The sequence below is a fragment of the Entelurus aequoreus genome, linkage group LG01, assembly GCF_033978785.1.
Source record: "Entelurus aequoreus isolate RoL-2023_Sb linkage group LG01, RoL_Eaeq_v1.1, whole genome shotgun sequence".
NCBI classification, from domain to species: Eukaryota; Metazoa; Chordata; class Actinopteri; order Syngnathiformes; family Syngnathidae; genus Entelurus; species Entelurus aequoreus.
In genome coordinates this window covers 25,262,770-25,280,024 of record NC_084731.1, presented here as the reverse complement: position 1 = coordinate 25,280,024, position 17,255 = coordinate 25,262,770, and the positions used below count along the sequence as shown (strand labels likewise).

The 17,255-nt window shown below is 39.7% G+C and overlaps 2 protein-coding genes across 5 annotated transcripts in view; both read left to right on the top strand.

The window, feature by feature from the left end:
- ccdc120b (coiled-coil domain containing 120b) overlaps positions 1–13,743 on the top strand; it is a 61,596-nt gene extending 47,853 nt beyond the window's left edge. The window contains exons 10-11 of the mRNA XM_062046187.1: positions 1,633–2,658; positions 5,668–13,743. Of these exons, the coding sequence (XP_061902171.1) occupies positions 1,633–2,658; positions 5,668–5,764 (1,123 nt within the window). The 3' untranslated portion in view covers positions 5,765–13,743. The remainder of the gene's footprint in view (positions 1–1,632; positions 2,659–5,667) is intronic.
- A 2,821-nt stretch (positions 13,744–16,564) lies between these two features.
- Positions 16,565–17,255, top strand: part of LOC133649593 (SRSF protein kinase 2-like) — a 34,444-nt gene continuing 33,753 nt past the window's right edge. For 3 of the 4 annotated variants that reach the window (XM_062046232.1, XM_062046199.1, XM_062046208.1), the window contains exon 1: positions 16,565–16,689. The gene's annotated coding sequence lies outside the window, so the exon portion shown is untranslated. Of the gene's footprint in view, positions 16,725–17,255 lie in introns of all 4 variants that reach the window. The other variant, XM_062046216.1, reaches the window with a different exon arrangement.

Here is a 17,255-nt window from a genome sequence, read left to right as displayed (position 1 = left end):
TGCGTGACGTCACGACGGCAACGGAAGTATTCGTACCCAATGTGTCACCATACAAACTGCTCTGTTTTCATCGAACAATTCCACAGTATTCTGGACATCTGTGTTGGTGAATCTTTTGCAATTTGTTTAATGAACAATGGAGACTGCAAAGAAGAAAGTTGTAGGTGGGATCGGTGTATTAGCGGCTGGCTGTAGCAACACAACAAGGAGTACTTACTTGGATAGCAGACGCGCTAGCCGATGCTAGCCGCCAACCGCACGAATGATCGGGTGAAGTCCTTCGTCGCGCCGTCGATCGCTGGAACGCAGGTGAGCACGGGTGTTGATGAGCAGATGAGGGCTGGCTGGCGTAGGTGGAGCGCTAATGTTTTTATCATAGCTCTGTGAGGTCCGGTTGCTAAGTTAGCTTCAGCGTCGTTAGCAACAGCATTGTTAAGCTTTGCCAGGCTGAGAGTTATTAACCGTGTAGTTACATGTCCATGGTTTAATAGTATTGTTGATCTTCTGTCTATCCTTCCAGTCAGGGATTTATTTATTTTGTTTCTATCTGCATTTGAGCCAGATGCTATCACGTTAGCTCAGTAGCTAAAGAGCTTCGCCCCATAAAAGATGGGAAAAAGGTAAAATGCTGGGGAAGAAGATGAGTAAAAAAATACAATTTAGACTGGGCACCTAAAGGGGCCTAGTCTGGAGTGGGAAAAAACCTGCATGCCATGCACACATAAACATGTTACATATAATAACGACGACTCGCAACAGAGGAGGGGGGAGTTGGGACCCTGGAGGTCGGCTGCTGCTGTAAAGTGCTGCCAGCCGTCCATCACCCCGAGGGGGAATCAAGCGGTGGTGAAGGCGTGGGGTGGGGGTGTTTGTGTGTTGTATATGCCCATACCCATTTCCGGTTGAAAGGACTAAACGGAAGAAAACACCAGACATTCACCGAGCAGCACCTGCAGTGAGCAAACTAGTCAAAAAGATGGAGCTGTAGCACAAACTATAACACCATTTCAGTGTCTTTGATAAGTTGATTGGCAACACTAAAATTGGCCCTAGTGTGTGAATGTGAGTGTGAATGTTGTCTGTCTATCTGTGTTGGTCCTGCAATGAGGTGGCGACTTGTCCAGGGTGTACCCCGCCTTCCGCCCGAATGCAGCTGAGATAGGCTCCAGCACCCCCCGTGACCCCAAAGGGGACAAGCGGTAGAAAATGGATGGATGGATGGATGCATGTGTCCTATGAAAACTATTTGCATTATGGCGGTCAGTGAAGAAAAATCCATAAATTAGCCGCACCGTTTTATAACCCACAGGGTTTGAAGTGTAGAAAAAAATTAGCGGCTTATAGTCTGGAATTTACGGTAATAATACTTTATCAATCATTTTTTGAAACTGGAAGTAAGGAGACAGGTCTGTCATTTGTTCATCTCCATTCTTATACATTGGTACTACTTTTGCTATTTTCATTTTGTTAAGAAATTTGCCTGTTTGAAATGATAATATATACTAAGGGTTTTGAAAATAAGCAGTTCTGGACATCTTGGGGGCCAAAGCAGGATATAGTCTGGGGGCCCTTGCCTAGTTAATGACAGACACTTGTGTCCACATTACCAGCTAATTCTCCTCATCTCCATAGGTCGGACGTGTCTGGCGGCAATGGCTTAAAGCAGTGGTCTGGCAGTCTAGACGTGCCATACATGATTCCGCTGGCCCAAGAGGCCTCCTCCTCCGACCGAAGAGGCTGCCCGTACAACTCCAGAGCCAGGCGCAGTAACAGCTCGGAGGCCCTGCTAGATCGGTCCAGTCTCCCTGACGATCCGGCCCCCAGAAACGGGATGCACCCAAAGGGAGGTCCCTACAAAAGCTCAGAGACACTCACAGACGGAAAACTACGACACATTCACCTGGGCAGCCCTGAGAAACACGCGGAGGGATCTGTGGAACAGGCCAAAATGCGTCTGTCAATGGGGGGGCGAGGGGCTGGGGCGGGCTACAACGAGCTGTTGATGGACTATATCTGGGGGAAGCAGCAGAGGATGCAAGTGCAGCATCACCTCTTCCAGTCCACGGGCAGGATCTGGCAGGATTTACCCTCTCACTGCTCCTCTACTGGAGGAGTGGCTCCCCATGCTAACGGTTTCTCCCATTCCCAGGTGCACCTCCCAAGCGCTGCACCTCCTTACAGCCCCATGGTGGGGCGAGGGTCCCAAGATATGCGCAGGGTCAAAGTCACCAGAACCAAATCCTGTGGGCCCTTTATTCCTTTGCAGCAACACCCCCAGGACGCCATCCTGCTGTCCGCCTACGAGTCTCACCTTCCTGCCGCTGGCACGACGACGTCCTCCATTCCCAACCTGCTTCCCTACCAGACTGAACTCTCCGGCCCGGCCTTCAGTCGAAGACCCCCACAGTTCTCCCTTCCGACCCCAGAGGACTCGACGCGAAGTCTCCACAAAGCCCTGGCTCTGGAGGGACTGAGGGACTGGTACCTGAGGAACGCGCTCGGATATCCCTCTAAGAGCCACGACGCGGGGATTTCACGTCTGTCACACCCCCACCCTCTGGCGGCCCAGGCCCAGAATGTCCAGGGTGAAGCCGCCAACCTCCCCAGGCCTCAGATGCCCCAGTCAGCCAGCTTCCATGGGCACCCGCTGCATGGCAGGTCAGTATTGCTGCTTTTGCACCATTAATGTCTCAGCTGGTTGTATTACTCCAATCCATATTCGCTGTGTGGGTGAAAGTATTGGAACATATTTGCAGCTATAAAAACTGTTTTTGCAAGAATATCTGCAGAGCTTCCAATCTCTGTACTTTTTCATCGTAAAGCTGTTGGATCAGAGCAAGTAAACTTTTCAAAGGCTCAGGGGTTGCTTTGAGTTTTTCAAAGTGAAGCATAAAATATAAAGTATAACATACTTTTTCATCATTTACTGTGGGAAAGGGCAGCCAAAGTACTTAAGTTTGTGGCCAGCAGAGCCCAAAACAGTTAAATAGAAAACAAAAATCACTTTTTAAACAAATAAATGCATTGTTTTAACTAAAAATGTAATTATTATTATCATTGTTTATACTTTCATTAACGTATCTACCTCAAAACCAGGAGGTTTTGGGTTTTAATCTCAGCTCAGACTAGTGCTGTGATTGGAAGCAGTTTGGCAATATCATGCTCTATCTGTGTTGGCCCTGCGATGAGGTGGCGACTTGTCCAGGGTCCCGCCTACCGGCCGAATGTAGCTGAGATAGGCTCTAGTGACCCCCCGCGACCCCGAAAGGGACAAGCGGTGGAAAATGGATGGATGGATGCTCATGCATTATAGTACAAGCTCACTCCTCCCCCTCCAAACCCTCTTTCGTAGCTTTACATGCACCTCTGAACAATGTAAGGTTTGTGATTGGTTGCCTTTCAGTTCAGTTCAGTTCAGTTTCAGTTTATTTCAAACATGCATACGATACAATGTAATGCATCACACAATTCCAGTTGTTTCATTACAGCACGTCCGAAAAGGAGTAGGGAGAAGCAGATCTTATTTAATCCTACCCCGTTTCATACCATAGCAATTTTATTCTATTTCCTTGTTCTCTGTAAAATAACAGCGAACAAATAAATAATAAATAAATATTATACCATAGTAAGCAAATAAATATTGAATACACAAATAATCTTTGTCTCAATATTTCAGTCCCGTTATTTTTCATAAATATGACTCATTGAGGATATACTGATTCTAGTAAGATCGCGTGCATTAGCACAGGGCTCTTCAACGTTTTCCAAGCCAAGGACCCCTAAACTAATGGAGTGAGGAAGCGGGGACCCCTTACTTATATATCCTGTACAACATTGTGTTTTAAATTGAACTGGTCCTATATAATAATCTAGCGCTGAAAGCGAGCGCTGCTAATTGCTAGCTGAAAACTAGCATAGTAATCGCTAGCTAGAAACTAGCGCCGCTAATCACTACCTGGAAACTAGTGCTGCAAGTTTCTAGCTGGCAACTAGAGCGTTTTTTTGATTGATTGAAACTTTTATTAATAGATTGCACAGTACAGTACATATTCCGTACAATTGACCACTAAATAGTAACACTCGAATAAGTTTTTCAACATTTTTAAGTCGGGGTCCACGTTAATCAATTCATGGTAATTCATGGTTCATCGTTAGTAATCTTAAATGCTTACCAGACTAAAATGATATAATTATTAATTTTTTAAACCTACAAGGTACAGTAAGTGGAAATCTCATATAAAAAATGTTTAAATATACAACATAAGATGGCAAGAAACATTTCAATAATGAACGAAGCAAAATATGTCCTGGACCAAAAATCACTTCATGTTCTCTACTACTCGCTAGTGTTGCCATATTTGAGTTATTGTGCAGAAATTTGGGGAAACAACTACAAATGTGCACTTCATTCATTAACTGTTACAAAAAAGATCAATTAGACTGATGCATTTTGTTGTAAATAGAGAACACACTAACCCTTTTATTTATTGAATCAAAAATACTGAAATTCAACAATTTGGTAAAATTGCAAACAGCTAAAATTATGCGCAAAGCAAACTATAACCTGTTACCCAAGAATGTACAACAATTCTTCTCAACAATAGAGGAGATATATAACCTTAGAGGAAAATCTCATTTAAAACATTTGTATGCTCGTACAACACTAAAAACTTTTAGCATATCCGTATGTGGAATTAAACTAGGGCTGCAACAACTAATCGATTAAAATCGATTATAAAAATAGTTGGTGATTAATTTAGTCATCGATTCGTTGGATCTATGCTATGCGCATGCGCAGAGGCTACTTTTTTTATTTTTATAAACCTTTATTTATAAACTGCAAAATTTACAAACAGCTGAGAAACAATAACAAAAATAAGTATGGTGCCAGTAGGCTGTTTTTTTTCAATAAAATACTGGAAACGATAGAAATGTAGTTTGTCTCTTTTATCCGAGTATTAATCGATTAGTCGAAGTAATAATCGACAGATTAATCGATTATCAAATTAGTTGTTAGTTGCAGCTAGGGCTGCAACTAACGATTAATTTGATAATCGATAAAAGAGACAAACTACATTTCTATCCTATCCAGTATTTTATTGGAAAAAAACAGCATACTGGCACCATACTTATTTTGATTATTGTTTCTCAGCTGTTTGTACATGTTGCAGTTTATAAATAAAGGCTTATTAAAAAAAAAAAAAAATTTAAAAAAAAAAAAAAAAACCTCTGCGCATGCGCAAAGCATAGATCCAACGAATCGATGACTAAATTAATCGGCAACTATTTTAATAATCGATTTTAATCGATTTAATCGATTAGTTGTTGCAGCCCTAGTTGCAGCCCTAAATTAAACTATGGGATTGCAGTCCGAGCTAGTCGACTCTTAAGAAAGTTTGCCAATGCAACCACATGGGGGTGCTAAAGTTACATCTTTCCCAAAAGATTGATGCATTGTGGGAACGCAAACTCCAGCATTCATCTTATAGACGGAAAAAAGATCCCCGGATGCGTCGCACCTATCAGCTACTGTACATGCCAAACTGCCATGATATTTTCTGGAGACATTGTGATCATGTTCTTTCCTCATCAAAACAAAACACCCAGAAAGGAGGGTGACAAGGTGAACTCCATATTTATCGTTTTGATGTCTTTCTTCTCCCACAGATCGATGGAGCTTTCCCTCTATCAGGAGACTCCTAACACTCAGACACAAGACGGGACCCCGAAGGAACCCATCGCAGATCCAGGCACCCTTGTCTGACGCAGCCGTACACACACACACACACACACACACACACACACACACACACACACACACACACACACACACACACACACACACACACACACACACACACACACACACACACGTACTGTACACTAACACACACACACTGCAAGTAGCACCATGCATTCACCCGAATACAAACCAGTGGATACAACGAGACCTCAACAGTGAAACAAAACATGGCAACCTCAGCAGAAAAAGACTGATGACAAAGTGTAGCTGTACAGTGTCAAAAAAAAAAAACAAGCCTCATTAAGTCCGATATCTTTGAACATTTACTAACAGTACGGTCTATCTATATTTTTGGTCCAACATGAGCAGTCAGATAACACAGAAACGTCTCCCGAGATATACTTTTTTACTCATTTAAATCACTATTTTGTATCTTCTGGGATATACACACAGTTATATTGACGCTCATTAACCATGTGCGGTGAACAAGTATTAATACTTGCCAGTGTGTTTGTGGACTACTTCAAAAAGACCTCATCTGCAATTGATTTTAACATTTTTTATTTTTTTACACCCATTCATGTTTGTTAATGTGCAGCTGTGGAATTGATGAACGGTAGCTTGCTGGAGTAGCAATGTTTTTAATAGAGCGGGAGTAAACGTTGGTTAGATGACTTTAAAGTAGTGCTGTCAAATGATTGTTTTAGGTCTGGGCTGGAAAAAAATGAGCACATTTTTCACTAAATTTTTTTTTTTTTCCCCCTACTTTTTAAAGAAATCAATGAATACAAGTGATATAAATATTTCAAAACAAGTTTTTCTTTTATTTGATCAAAAAGTAGTGGTTTGAAATGACACTGCATCTTACTCTTAGCAAAATTCTCATTTGAACAATGTTGTTCTTTTTAGACCAGATATAAATTGAAAAGAAAAGAACTAAATTAAGAGCTTACTCCGGGAAACAACACTTCTGTAAACAAAAATGTAGCATTGCACTTTGCACGCAAATAAATAATCATCTCCAGCGTTGAAATTAATAAAGTGAAAACTAGGGATGTCCGATAATACCCGGCTGCCGATATTATCGGCCGATAAATGCTTCGAAATGTAATACCGGAAATTATCGATATTGGTTTCAAAAAGTAAAATTTAGGACTTTTTAAAACGCCGCTGTACGGAGTGGTACACAGACGTAGGGAGAAGTACAGAGCGCCAATAAACCTTAAAGGCACTGCCTTTGCGCGCCGGCCCAATCACATAATATCTACGGCTTTTCACACACACAAGTGAATGCAAGCATACTTGGTCAACAGCCATACAGGTCACACTGAGGGTGGCCGTATAAACAACTTTAACACTGTTACAAATATGCGCCACAATGTGAACCCACACCAAACAAAAATGACAAACACATTTCGGGAGAACATCCGCACCGTAACACAACATAAACACAACAGAACAAATACCCAGAACCCCTTGCAGCACTCCTCATGTTCTCTCAGGGAGAGCATGTCCCAAATTCCAAGCTGCTGTTTTGAGGCATGTTAAAAAAAATAATGCACTTTGTGACTTCAATAATAAATATGGCAGTGCCATGTTGGCATTTTTTTCCATAACTTGAGTTGATTTATTTTGGAAAACCTTGTTACATTGTTTAATGCATCCAGCGGGGCATCACAACAAAATTAGGCATAATAATGTGTTAATTCCACGACTGTATATATCGGTATCGGTTAATATCGGAATCAGTAATTATAAGTCGGACAATATCGGATATCGGCAAAAAAGCCATTATCGGACATCTCTAGTGAAAACCTATCATTTTGTAAATACAAATGTAGTATTATTCATTGTATGCAAATAAATCTTCAAGTAAAACATTGAGAAAACTATATAATAGTTTCGGGCTTTTTTATTCACATATCTTGGCAGTGTGCAGAACGATTGCTTTAGTGATCCTTCATACATTTGTGTAAATGATTCCACCTCAGTAAGCTGATTTTTAGCTGGGGTTTGTTGTTGTTCCGGTCTTGTTCGCCTCGTAAAGAGTTGTATTTCCCGTACTCGACTGGAGGCTTTGGTGTAAGATGCTGGACTAAGTTTGTTATACTGCTGCCTCTTTCAAATAAACTTTGCAACGTGCAGTCCTGTTGCCGAAAAACCAAACTTCTTTGGAACAAACGTCTCGCGCTCGTTAGTTTTAGCATTAGCCATTATTTGCTGGGTGTGTGAATCGGCAAAAAGTATAGATTTTGATGTTTTTCAATCGTCTGCAACAAAAAACTTTAATTTATCAATAAAATCGATATATCGCCTAGGCCTGGATAATTTTTTTCAATCAGATTAATCACATAAACTTTGCAGCGTGCATTCCTTTGTCCCACGCCTGTTTCCGCAAAACCAAACTTCATTGGAACAAACGTGTCGCGCTCGTTAATTTTAGCATTAGCCATGTTTTGCTGGGTGTGTGAATCCGCAAAAAGTATCGATTATGTTTTTCAATCGTCTGCAACAAAAAACTTGAATCTATCAATAAAATCAATATATCGCCTAGGCCTGGATTATTTTTTTCAATCAGATTAATCACATAAACTTTGCAGCATGCAGTCCTTTGTCCCACGCCTGTTGCCGCAAAACCAAACTTCTTCGGAACAAATGTCTCTCGCTCGTTAGTTTTAGCATGAGCCATTATTTGCTGGGTGTGTGAAGTACGCCGAAGCAAATCGATTTTTATGTTTTTCAATCGTCTGCGACAAAAAAACTTGAATTTATCGCTAAAATCGATACAACGCCCAGGTGTAAATTATTTTTTTCATTCAGATTAATCACACCTTTGAATTCGGATTAATCATGATTAACCACAAGCTAATGCTCGCTTGCTTCATTTAAATTATCCTAAAAAAAGAACCTCAATATTTGGATACAAATGCAATTTTATTGTCAGAATGTCATTCAGAAAAAACTGTTTTAGTCTATTTTAATACACGTCATTTATTTGCTGAAAGCTTGGTAACAGTTTTATTAAATGCCCAATCAATCCAATCCAATCCACTTTATTTATATAGCACATTTAAACAACAAAATGTTTCCAAAGTGCTGCACAACAATGTTAAAAACAATATTCAAATATTATCCTTAGCTCCACCAATGACGGAATAAAAACTAAAAATAAATACATATAAAACCAATATAAAATAAATATGATTAAAAACGATTTTATATGGTAAAACCAATTAAAACAGTAAATAGAAATCAAAGTTTTAAAAACACAGAGGACAACAGAGGACCACTCAACTCACGTAGTGTTAAAAGCCAGGGAATAAAAGTGGGTCTTAAGACGAGACTTAAAACACTCCACTGTGGGAGCAGTTGGAACATGGAGGGGCAGAGTGTTCCAGAGCTTAGGACCGACCACAGAGAAGGCCCTGTCTCCCCTGGTTTTAAATCTGGTCTTGGGCACTACGAGCTGGAGCTGGCTCTCGGACCTCAGAGCGCGCGCAGGATTGTAAGTCAGGGTGTATTTTGACGTGAAATCACTCATTTTAGCACTGACTTAGACTTAGACTTAGACAAACTTTAATGATCCACAAGGGAAATTATTCCACACAGTAGCTCAGTTACAATGATGGAAAGTGTAAGGATGGAAAGGACAATGCAGGTATAAATAGACTAAATGTAGCGATATAAAATACAACATATATACGTAATATTTACATAATATTTGTACAGTATATTTTTATACTGATGTATTATATTATGTCTATATCATATATACAATATATAACAATTACCATGTGCAATATTACAGTATATGTGACAGCTTCAGCATAAAATAGAGAGTAAATCCAGCAGAAAATACAAAATAGACATTAAAAACAAAGTAACCTGACAACACAATACGCCTTTCAGGAGCATTGACTGTCAAAATAAATTGCGTGTATATTGGATTAATGCGGTCATTTTTTTGTGATTAATCACACAAGTTAACCAGCTCATTTTTGACAGCCCTTCTTTAAAGTAAGCAAGGTGTTGCTCAATTTATTCAGAATGATGTCACTCATTCACATGGATGCTGGCTGATTAATGTAGCTTTTTTTTTTTTCCCTCTCGGTGTCGACCGGATACTTTTAGTAATACTTTCATGAACAAACTGAGGGCTGTTGTGAGATCTACTGTACTGCAGTAGCACATGACTGTGTGACCAGAAGTGGTGGTGTTTTTTCTGAATGAACATGACCGTCATACAGAGCACTTTATGAACATCCTAAGCCTTAAAAAATCCCTATGATTTGTCAGCCGGAGAGCAGACAGGCGGGTGTTGTTGACGGGGGGCGAACAAAGCCTTGTCGTCATCTGCGGGACGCCTGTCTTGTCTGTACATAGCAGGGGTGCCCAAACTTTTCGCCAAAGTGAGAATGTGCCAAAAAGCATTTTTAAGTAGGGGTGTCCCGATACGTCTTTTTCATTTCCGATTTCATTGGAGCCTTGAGTATTGGCCGATATCGATCCAATACAATATCAGCAGGAATCATATAATTTGTATTAATTTTGTATTGTGAAACGTTGAAAAAGGCTGTGAAATTGTGTATGAAAGCTAACATATTTATTATTGCTGTTAGGAATGGACTTGCTGCCTTTAAATTGAAGTGGAGAGGTCATTATTTTTCTGGCGACACCTCATTAAGCGGTAAGTTGAATGATGCGGACACGTTTGTTACTGGCTACTTTCTAATAAGCTTTGGCCTTGGAGACTTTGTATGTGTAAGTAATAACTCAACCGCAAATATTTGATACTTGTTTATATCGACAAATGTGGTGTTCTAGACAGCAATATTGTCCAATTGAGGACACTTAATACAAATGTCTAGCTTGTGCGCTATTGTGTGCTTAGCTGTTGTGTGGCTGCCAGCTTCTACTAGTCTACGACCTACCATGTTTACATTTTGTAAATGACTAAAATAGAAGAAAAAGACAGCCGTGTGTGCTTATTGGAGGACATTTAGATGTTAACTGGCTTTTGCTGCAAGACTGCTTGTATCACAGCAGCTGATATCCTCTGTTTTTATTGCTGATATTGGACCGATATCAATTAACTCACCCCTAATTTTCGGCGTGAAACACAGAGCCTAAATGTAAATAATAAAGTTCCCACTCTTTGATGGACCAAACAAAAGGACTCGGGGCCCACGTCCCCACTTTGGGCACCCCTGGTATTTAGTGTACTGAGCTTGTATTCCCTTGCTACCAATACACAGCTGTGTTTTAAAACTAACCGTATGTACCAATCACGAGCCACTCAAGTGGCGATATTTGCTGTGACAAGCAAGGAGGATGACGTGGACCGATTACCCAGCAGGCACAAGACATTGATACAACGTCGATTCGTGTTCTTTAAAACTGACTTTGAAACAACATTGCAAAATAGTAGTCGGTTGGGGAAATGACCACATTTCAATGTTATAATCGCAACCTGACACTGAATAAAGGTTGTCAAAAAGCATGTTGTTTCAACGTTGTATTTGCGTTGTAGAATATTGGTCGGGAAATGACCAAAATTCAATGGTCAAATCAACGTCAGAACCAATGTTCCCTCCAAGGTGCACGCCTGTGCAATTGCGCACTGCTCAAGCGTCCTCTGCGCACGGCAAATCTATGCCACGCACAAAATCAAATAAAAAAATAAGCGCATAACAATTTTCGACACACGGGCACGACAGAGAAAACAGTTTTCGTCATCATTGTTCAAATATTGTAACGTCTGTCGAGACGCTTTGAGGACATGAATTCCATCCATCACTTTACTGAGCAAAACTCTTTATTGTCGGCCATAAACACATCACCAAAACATTAGTAAAAAAAATGATATATAGCAAAACTGGTCATTTCAAACCAGACCAAAAGAAACTTTGTTATATCAACAGCAGCCGCTCGCTCTTTCTCACTTGCGCCAACACATGCACATATGGCACTTAGCCAGTGATGCGTTCAAAGCCACACAAAAAGTCGGACAACTCCAACACCACACATAAAGTGTAATTCCAGGTTGTTAAAGTTAAGTTAAAGTACCAATGATTGTCTTTGACCCATCCCCTTGATCACCCCCTGGGAGGTGAGGGGAGCAGTGGGCAGCAGCGTAGCCGCGCCCGGGAATCATTTTTGGTGATTTAACCCCCAATTCCAACCCTTGATGCTTAGTGCCAAGCAGGGAGGTAAGGGGTCCCATTTTTTATAGTCTTTGGTATGACCCGGCCGGGGTTTGAACACACAACCTACCGATCTCAGGGCGGACACTCTAACCACTTACACTATGATTTACCAATCAAATGTGTGCTTATTCTAGTGTCATTTATTAGGAATCTTAATTTATAAATATTAATCATGAAATGCTGTTAGTATATTAAATAAATACTAATAAAAATATATTTTTTACAAACAGGAAGTTGCAGGAATGTACACATGATCCCCTGCTTACATCTCATTGTGCAACATGTGAATGTTTTAATGGGAACTAAATGCAATGTCTGAAAGGGGTACACATTATTTCCAAAGCAGGACCTCCACCCACTGTGATGAGGTGGCGACTTGTCCAGGGTGTACCCCGCCTTCCGCCCGAATGCAGCTGAGATAGGCTCCAGCACCCCCCGCGACCCCAAAAGGGACAAGCGGTAGAAAATGGATGGATGGATGGACCTCCACCCAGACAAACAATACAAGTACACAGTTCATGAAAAACAATATTTGTTGTTATTGTCATTGTAAGTGGGCCTAAACACTTATGTTAAAAAAGGAAATGACTGCTGTCATTTGATTATAATAATAAGAGAATGTTGTCTGTCTATCTGTGTTGGCCCTGCGATGAGGTGGGGACTTGTCCGGGGTGTACCCCGCCTTCAGCCCGAATGCAGCTGAGATAGGCTCCAGCACCCCCCGCGACCCCGAAAGGGACAAGCGGTAGAAAATGGTTGGATGGATGGAGATTGAACTTATTTAGTCAGGTTTGAGACAGGTGTGCTGCTGGTGTAGCCACAGTGTGCACGTCTGATGTTGCTCACATGGGCTCCACTGAATGCTCAGGGAGTTTTTGCGTTTGCTCACACACATGAAAAATTAGAGGGAACATTGGTCAGAACCCCGCATTGATTAAACGTCGTCAAAAAGCATGTTGTTTCAACTTTACGTTCGAGTTGCTCCACATCAGGAGCGAAGTCGACAAGTTCTCAACGTTGTTTTAACGTCTTGTGCCTGCAGTTGTGAATGACGGCGTGAGCAGGTCTCACACCACACTTTGTGAGAGGTCATCTTTTCTGATCATTTGCAACAATTTTAGCATTCTTACTCATTTTTGTTGATTTTTTTTTAATTTTTAATGAAAGTGCAACATAAACCTCTAAAAATGTGAGCATCAAATGAAATAGTAGCATATTTAGGGACATATACTGTATATTCCTTATTTGTCAAAAATGATGTTTGGACTCATTTGAATGTATTCGCTCTCCTCCTGTACGTTGACATATTTTTTACTCTGAAGTGTAGCACCCTGTGGAAATGATATGCGTTCTTCTAATGTACACAACTATACAGTTTTCTGCACTGCGGGTTAAAAATGTATTTTTCTTAGAGAGTTAAAAAGAAACGCTGTCGCTTTAAAGCTGTGTATTCATAAACTTGAAACACTTTGGAGCAGTCTACCGTGGCTCCTTCTCATCGGTGGAGATTACTACTATATGTTACAAGTGTTATATTCAGCAGTGTGACTTGTTAGTATTTGAGTCTCTTTAAAAGAATATATTTAAGTACCTCCCTTTATTAGCAGGTCTATGAAATCAGGCTCGATGGGCCTGCTCTATACTGTATGTACATGTGCGTATGAGATTGTGCTTTCATTCTACTAAAATAAAGTTTCATGTTGCAATCACGTTGTTTAGTGGATGGAGAAATATATTAAAACAAAAAAATCCAGTGCATACATTACATCAGGGTCCCCAAACTACGGCCCGCGGGCCGGATCTGGCCCCCCAGCATCGAAAATCCGGCCCACAGGAAGTCCCAAGTAAAACAATTTTTTTTTTTTTTTTAATTTTTTTTTTTTTTTTTAATCTTTCCTTTCTAATCCATTGTTTACCGCTTGTTACTCTTGGTGTTTCCTAGCCGCTCACCAATGCGGCCCCCCAGTCAAAAAGTTTGGGGACCCCTGCATTACATTGTCCCCTTCATTAACACACACTTATTTAAGAAAGCTGAATATGATTTGTCTCCAGATAATGTGATCCAATTCGAGTCAGATGCAAAATAAATACAAATCCATTAATTCCTGTGTCATCTATCCGTACATTTAACCTCTTAAGGCCCAAGCTGTTTGTTTACATGCTTTTTATTTTATTTCTCTTTGCTATTTGGGCTTATTGAACCCTAATTAGAATAAAAACTAAAAATCCTATTTTGATATGATGTACTTAGTCCATAAGTACACAAACGTGTACTTCATGTGTAGTGACATGCTAATTTTTATTTTTACACTTTTTTTTTCCAAATTCCATTGTATGTTATACTCTTCTGACACCACCAGATGGCAGTATATGTGTAGACATAAGCGGCCATAAGACCCCAATTCAGTAGTGTACACAATTTTGGAAATAAGAGCTAAAAGGTGCTGTCCACGCATGTGGCCACTAAGGCATTTAGAGGTTAATGTTGTTTTACCAATAAAATTGTGAAGGTGAATGAGGACTTTCAATTGTTGTTTTTTTGGCAATAGTGACCTCTAGTGGCTAAACGTCTCGCTTTAAATTTGTGTGAACTTGACATACGATTGACAGCGTTGCCAGACGTACAATAGTTGTTGTATATGTACAAATATTTTGTGTAAATACGTGTAAAAAAAAAAAAAAAATCCCAGAATGTTGGAACATTCTGTTGTATAAACACTATGTGGTTAAAAAACATATTTTATTTATCGACATCCTAAATGTTAAGATGAAATCCATTTTGCAGCTAAAGTTCATGAATAAGGTTTTTTTTTTTTTTAAACCAAATTAGGAATGTGTAACCCCGCAGCATCGGATAAAGCTATGTTTAAGTTTCACTTTTGCTTCATAGCACATAACTGTGGTCCATTCAAGGAATCTTGATAAAAGTTCGAAACAGAAGCATCACTGTGTTTTAAAGGCAGGGGAGACTTCACCCCCATGAGATGCACTAATAACATAATTATAACAATGACGTATGATATTACTACTACACGAATCAGCTAAATTTGACTATACCAGACAGATGTATAATCATATTTAAGTGAATATTGATACATTGTATGATTTTCAAAGCTCAACTTCTGGATACTTTGTTATGAAGATATGTTTTATGAAAACAAACAACAAAAAGATGTGCAACCAAAAATAATAGATTTGCTTTAAAAAAAAAAATGCTTGTAATTACAGATGTCCGATAATATCGCCGATAAATGCTTTAAAATGTAATATCCGAAATTATCGGTATCGGTTTAAAAAATTAAAATGAATTACTTTTTAAAATGCCGCTGTACGGAGCGGTACATATCCGGTAAAACACGGACGTAGGCCTACTCTGGACTGAAGCTGTGTGCCTTCATTGTTTTTGTAGCTGTTGTTTTGAGGCATGTTTAAAAAAAATTAAAAATAATTAACTTTGTGAAAGTCAAAGTATAGTATTTCCCATAGTTGTAGTGGGTATCAGGATTATCTCAGGGAGAGAATGTCCCAAATTCCAAAAGGCTGTTTTGAGGCATGTTAAAAAAAAATAATGCACTTTGTGACCTCAATAATAAATATGGCAGTGCCATGTTGGCACTTTTTTCCATTACTTGAGTTGAAGTTGTTCTCTTATTTTGGAAAACCTTGTTTTTGATTGAAACTTGTATTAGTAGATAGCACAGTACAGTACATATTCCGTACAATTGACCACTAAATGGTAACACCCGAATAAGTTTCATGGTAAAGTTACATTGTTTAATGCATCCAGCGGGGCATCACAACAAAATTAGGCATAAAAATGTGTTAATTCCACGACTGTATATATCGTATCGGTTGATGTCGGAATCGGTCAGTAAGAGTTGGAAAATATCGGACATCGGCAAAAAAGCCATCTCTACTTGTAATCCAAAAAAGTATTTGCAACCAAAACGTACTTTTGTTTGCAAAAAATTTTTTTGTTTGCAAAACCATTTTCTGTTTGCAACCTGAGAGGGACAAGCGGTAGAAAAATGGATGGATAGATGGATGAATACCAAATATGTTGTGCAACTGTCTTCTGCTGCACTGTCTCTGATGTTGTGCATTGTCTCGCAGTACTTTTTACTGCCAGGTGAGGGCGCTGTTGTGCAAGTGGCAACTTCTTTTATACAGTGCTGTTAGTTTATCTAAAGGTAAAATTGTTTTGTAATATAAAGTTTTAAAGTTTCAAATACCATCATTTTGAACTTTTCGCAATGTACGATAATTCTGAACTTTTGGCAATGTACGATAATTTGCTATTTTCCGATCTGGCAACGTGTGAAATGATAAAGGGTTTATTATTTCTCAAATAATGGGTGGGCACTCAGTGGAGATGTGTATTATTTGTGTTTACATCCTTCATGTTAGAAGTACACACGCCTGCAGCTAGGTGGCAGCAGTGTTCGGTGTATGTACAGGACTATTCAGCTGGTGGCCCGGCTCGATTAAACCATTTTAATTACTGTTGGTCATGTATGCAGGGCTCCCGCCACCCGACAGGGGGCAACAGCGAGTCATATGCGTAACAATGAAGCAGCCGTGGGGTAAGTAGAAGAAGACTTCATTCAACCCTGAAAAAAAATCGACATAAATTGCGAAAATCTGACTTTTAACAAAGTATGGTTATTGTTTCCTGTCGGACCTCTGAAGCGGCGGACACTGTGGTAGACAAGCGGCAACAACGGTGGAAAATTCACACGTGTAAGCTTTCATCACTGAACTTTGTTCAAATCTTTGTAAGTAGTTATTGTGTATAAAAATATTTAGTTTGTTTGTATTGAAATTGCTGACTTTGTGGTTTATTTTGTATTTGTGGTCGTTTTATTTATTTTTTAATCTGCGAGTAACTCTGGCAATCAAAGATCGTTTAATACATGTAGTGCTAAATTTGACCAGCAGAGGGCGATAACGCTACACTTTAGGCAAGGCAAGGCAACTTTATTTGTATAACACTTTTCATACACAAGGCAGACTCACAGTGCTTCACAGCACATGTGGTACTACAAAGAGAAATGAAAGAAAATAAAAGCTAAATTGAAAATGCAGACAATAAAAACTAAAAACAGTGCGGACGTTAAAAGATCAAAAGATTTAGCTGAAAGCTAAGGTGAACATAAAAGTTTTCAGTCTAGTTTTAAAAGTAGTTGGGGAAAGTCTGACATCTTCAGGAAGTTTATTCCAGTTATTTGTTGCATAGTGACTGAATGATGCTCTCCCTTGATTTGAGTTTACTCTGGGAACCGCTAACAGATTGGTCTCAGAAGATC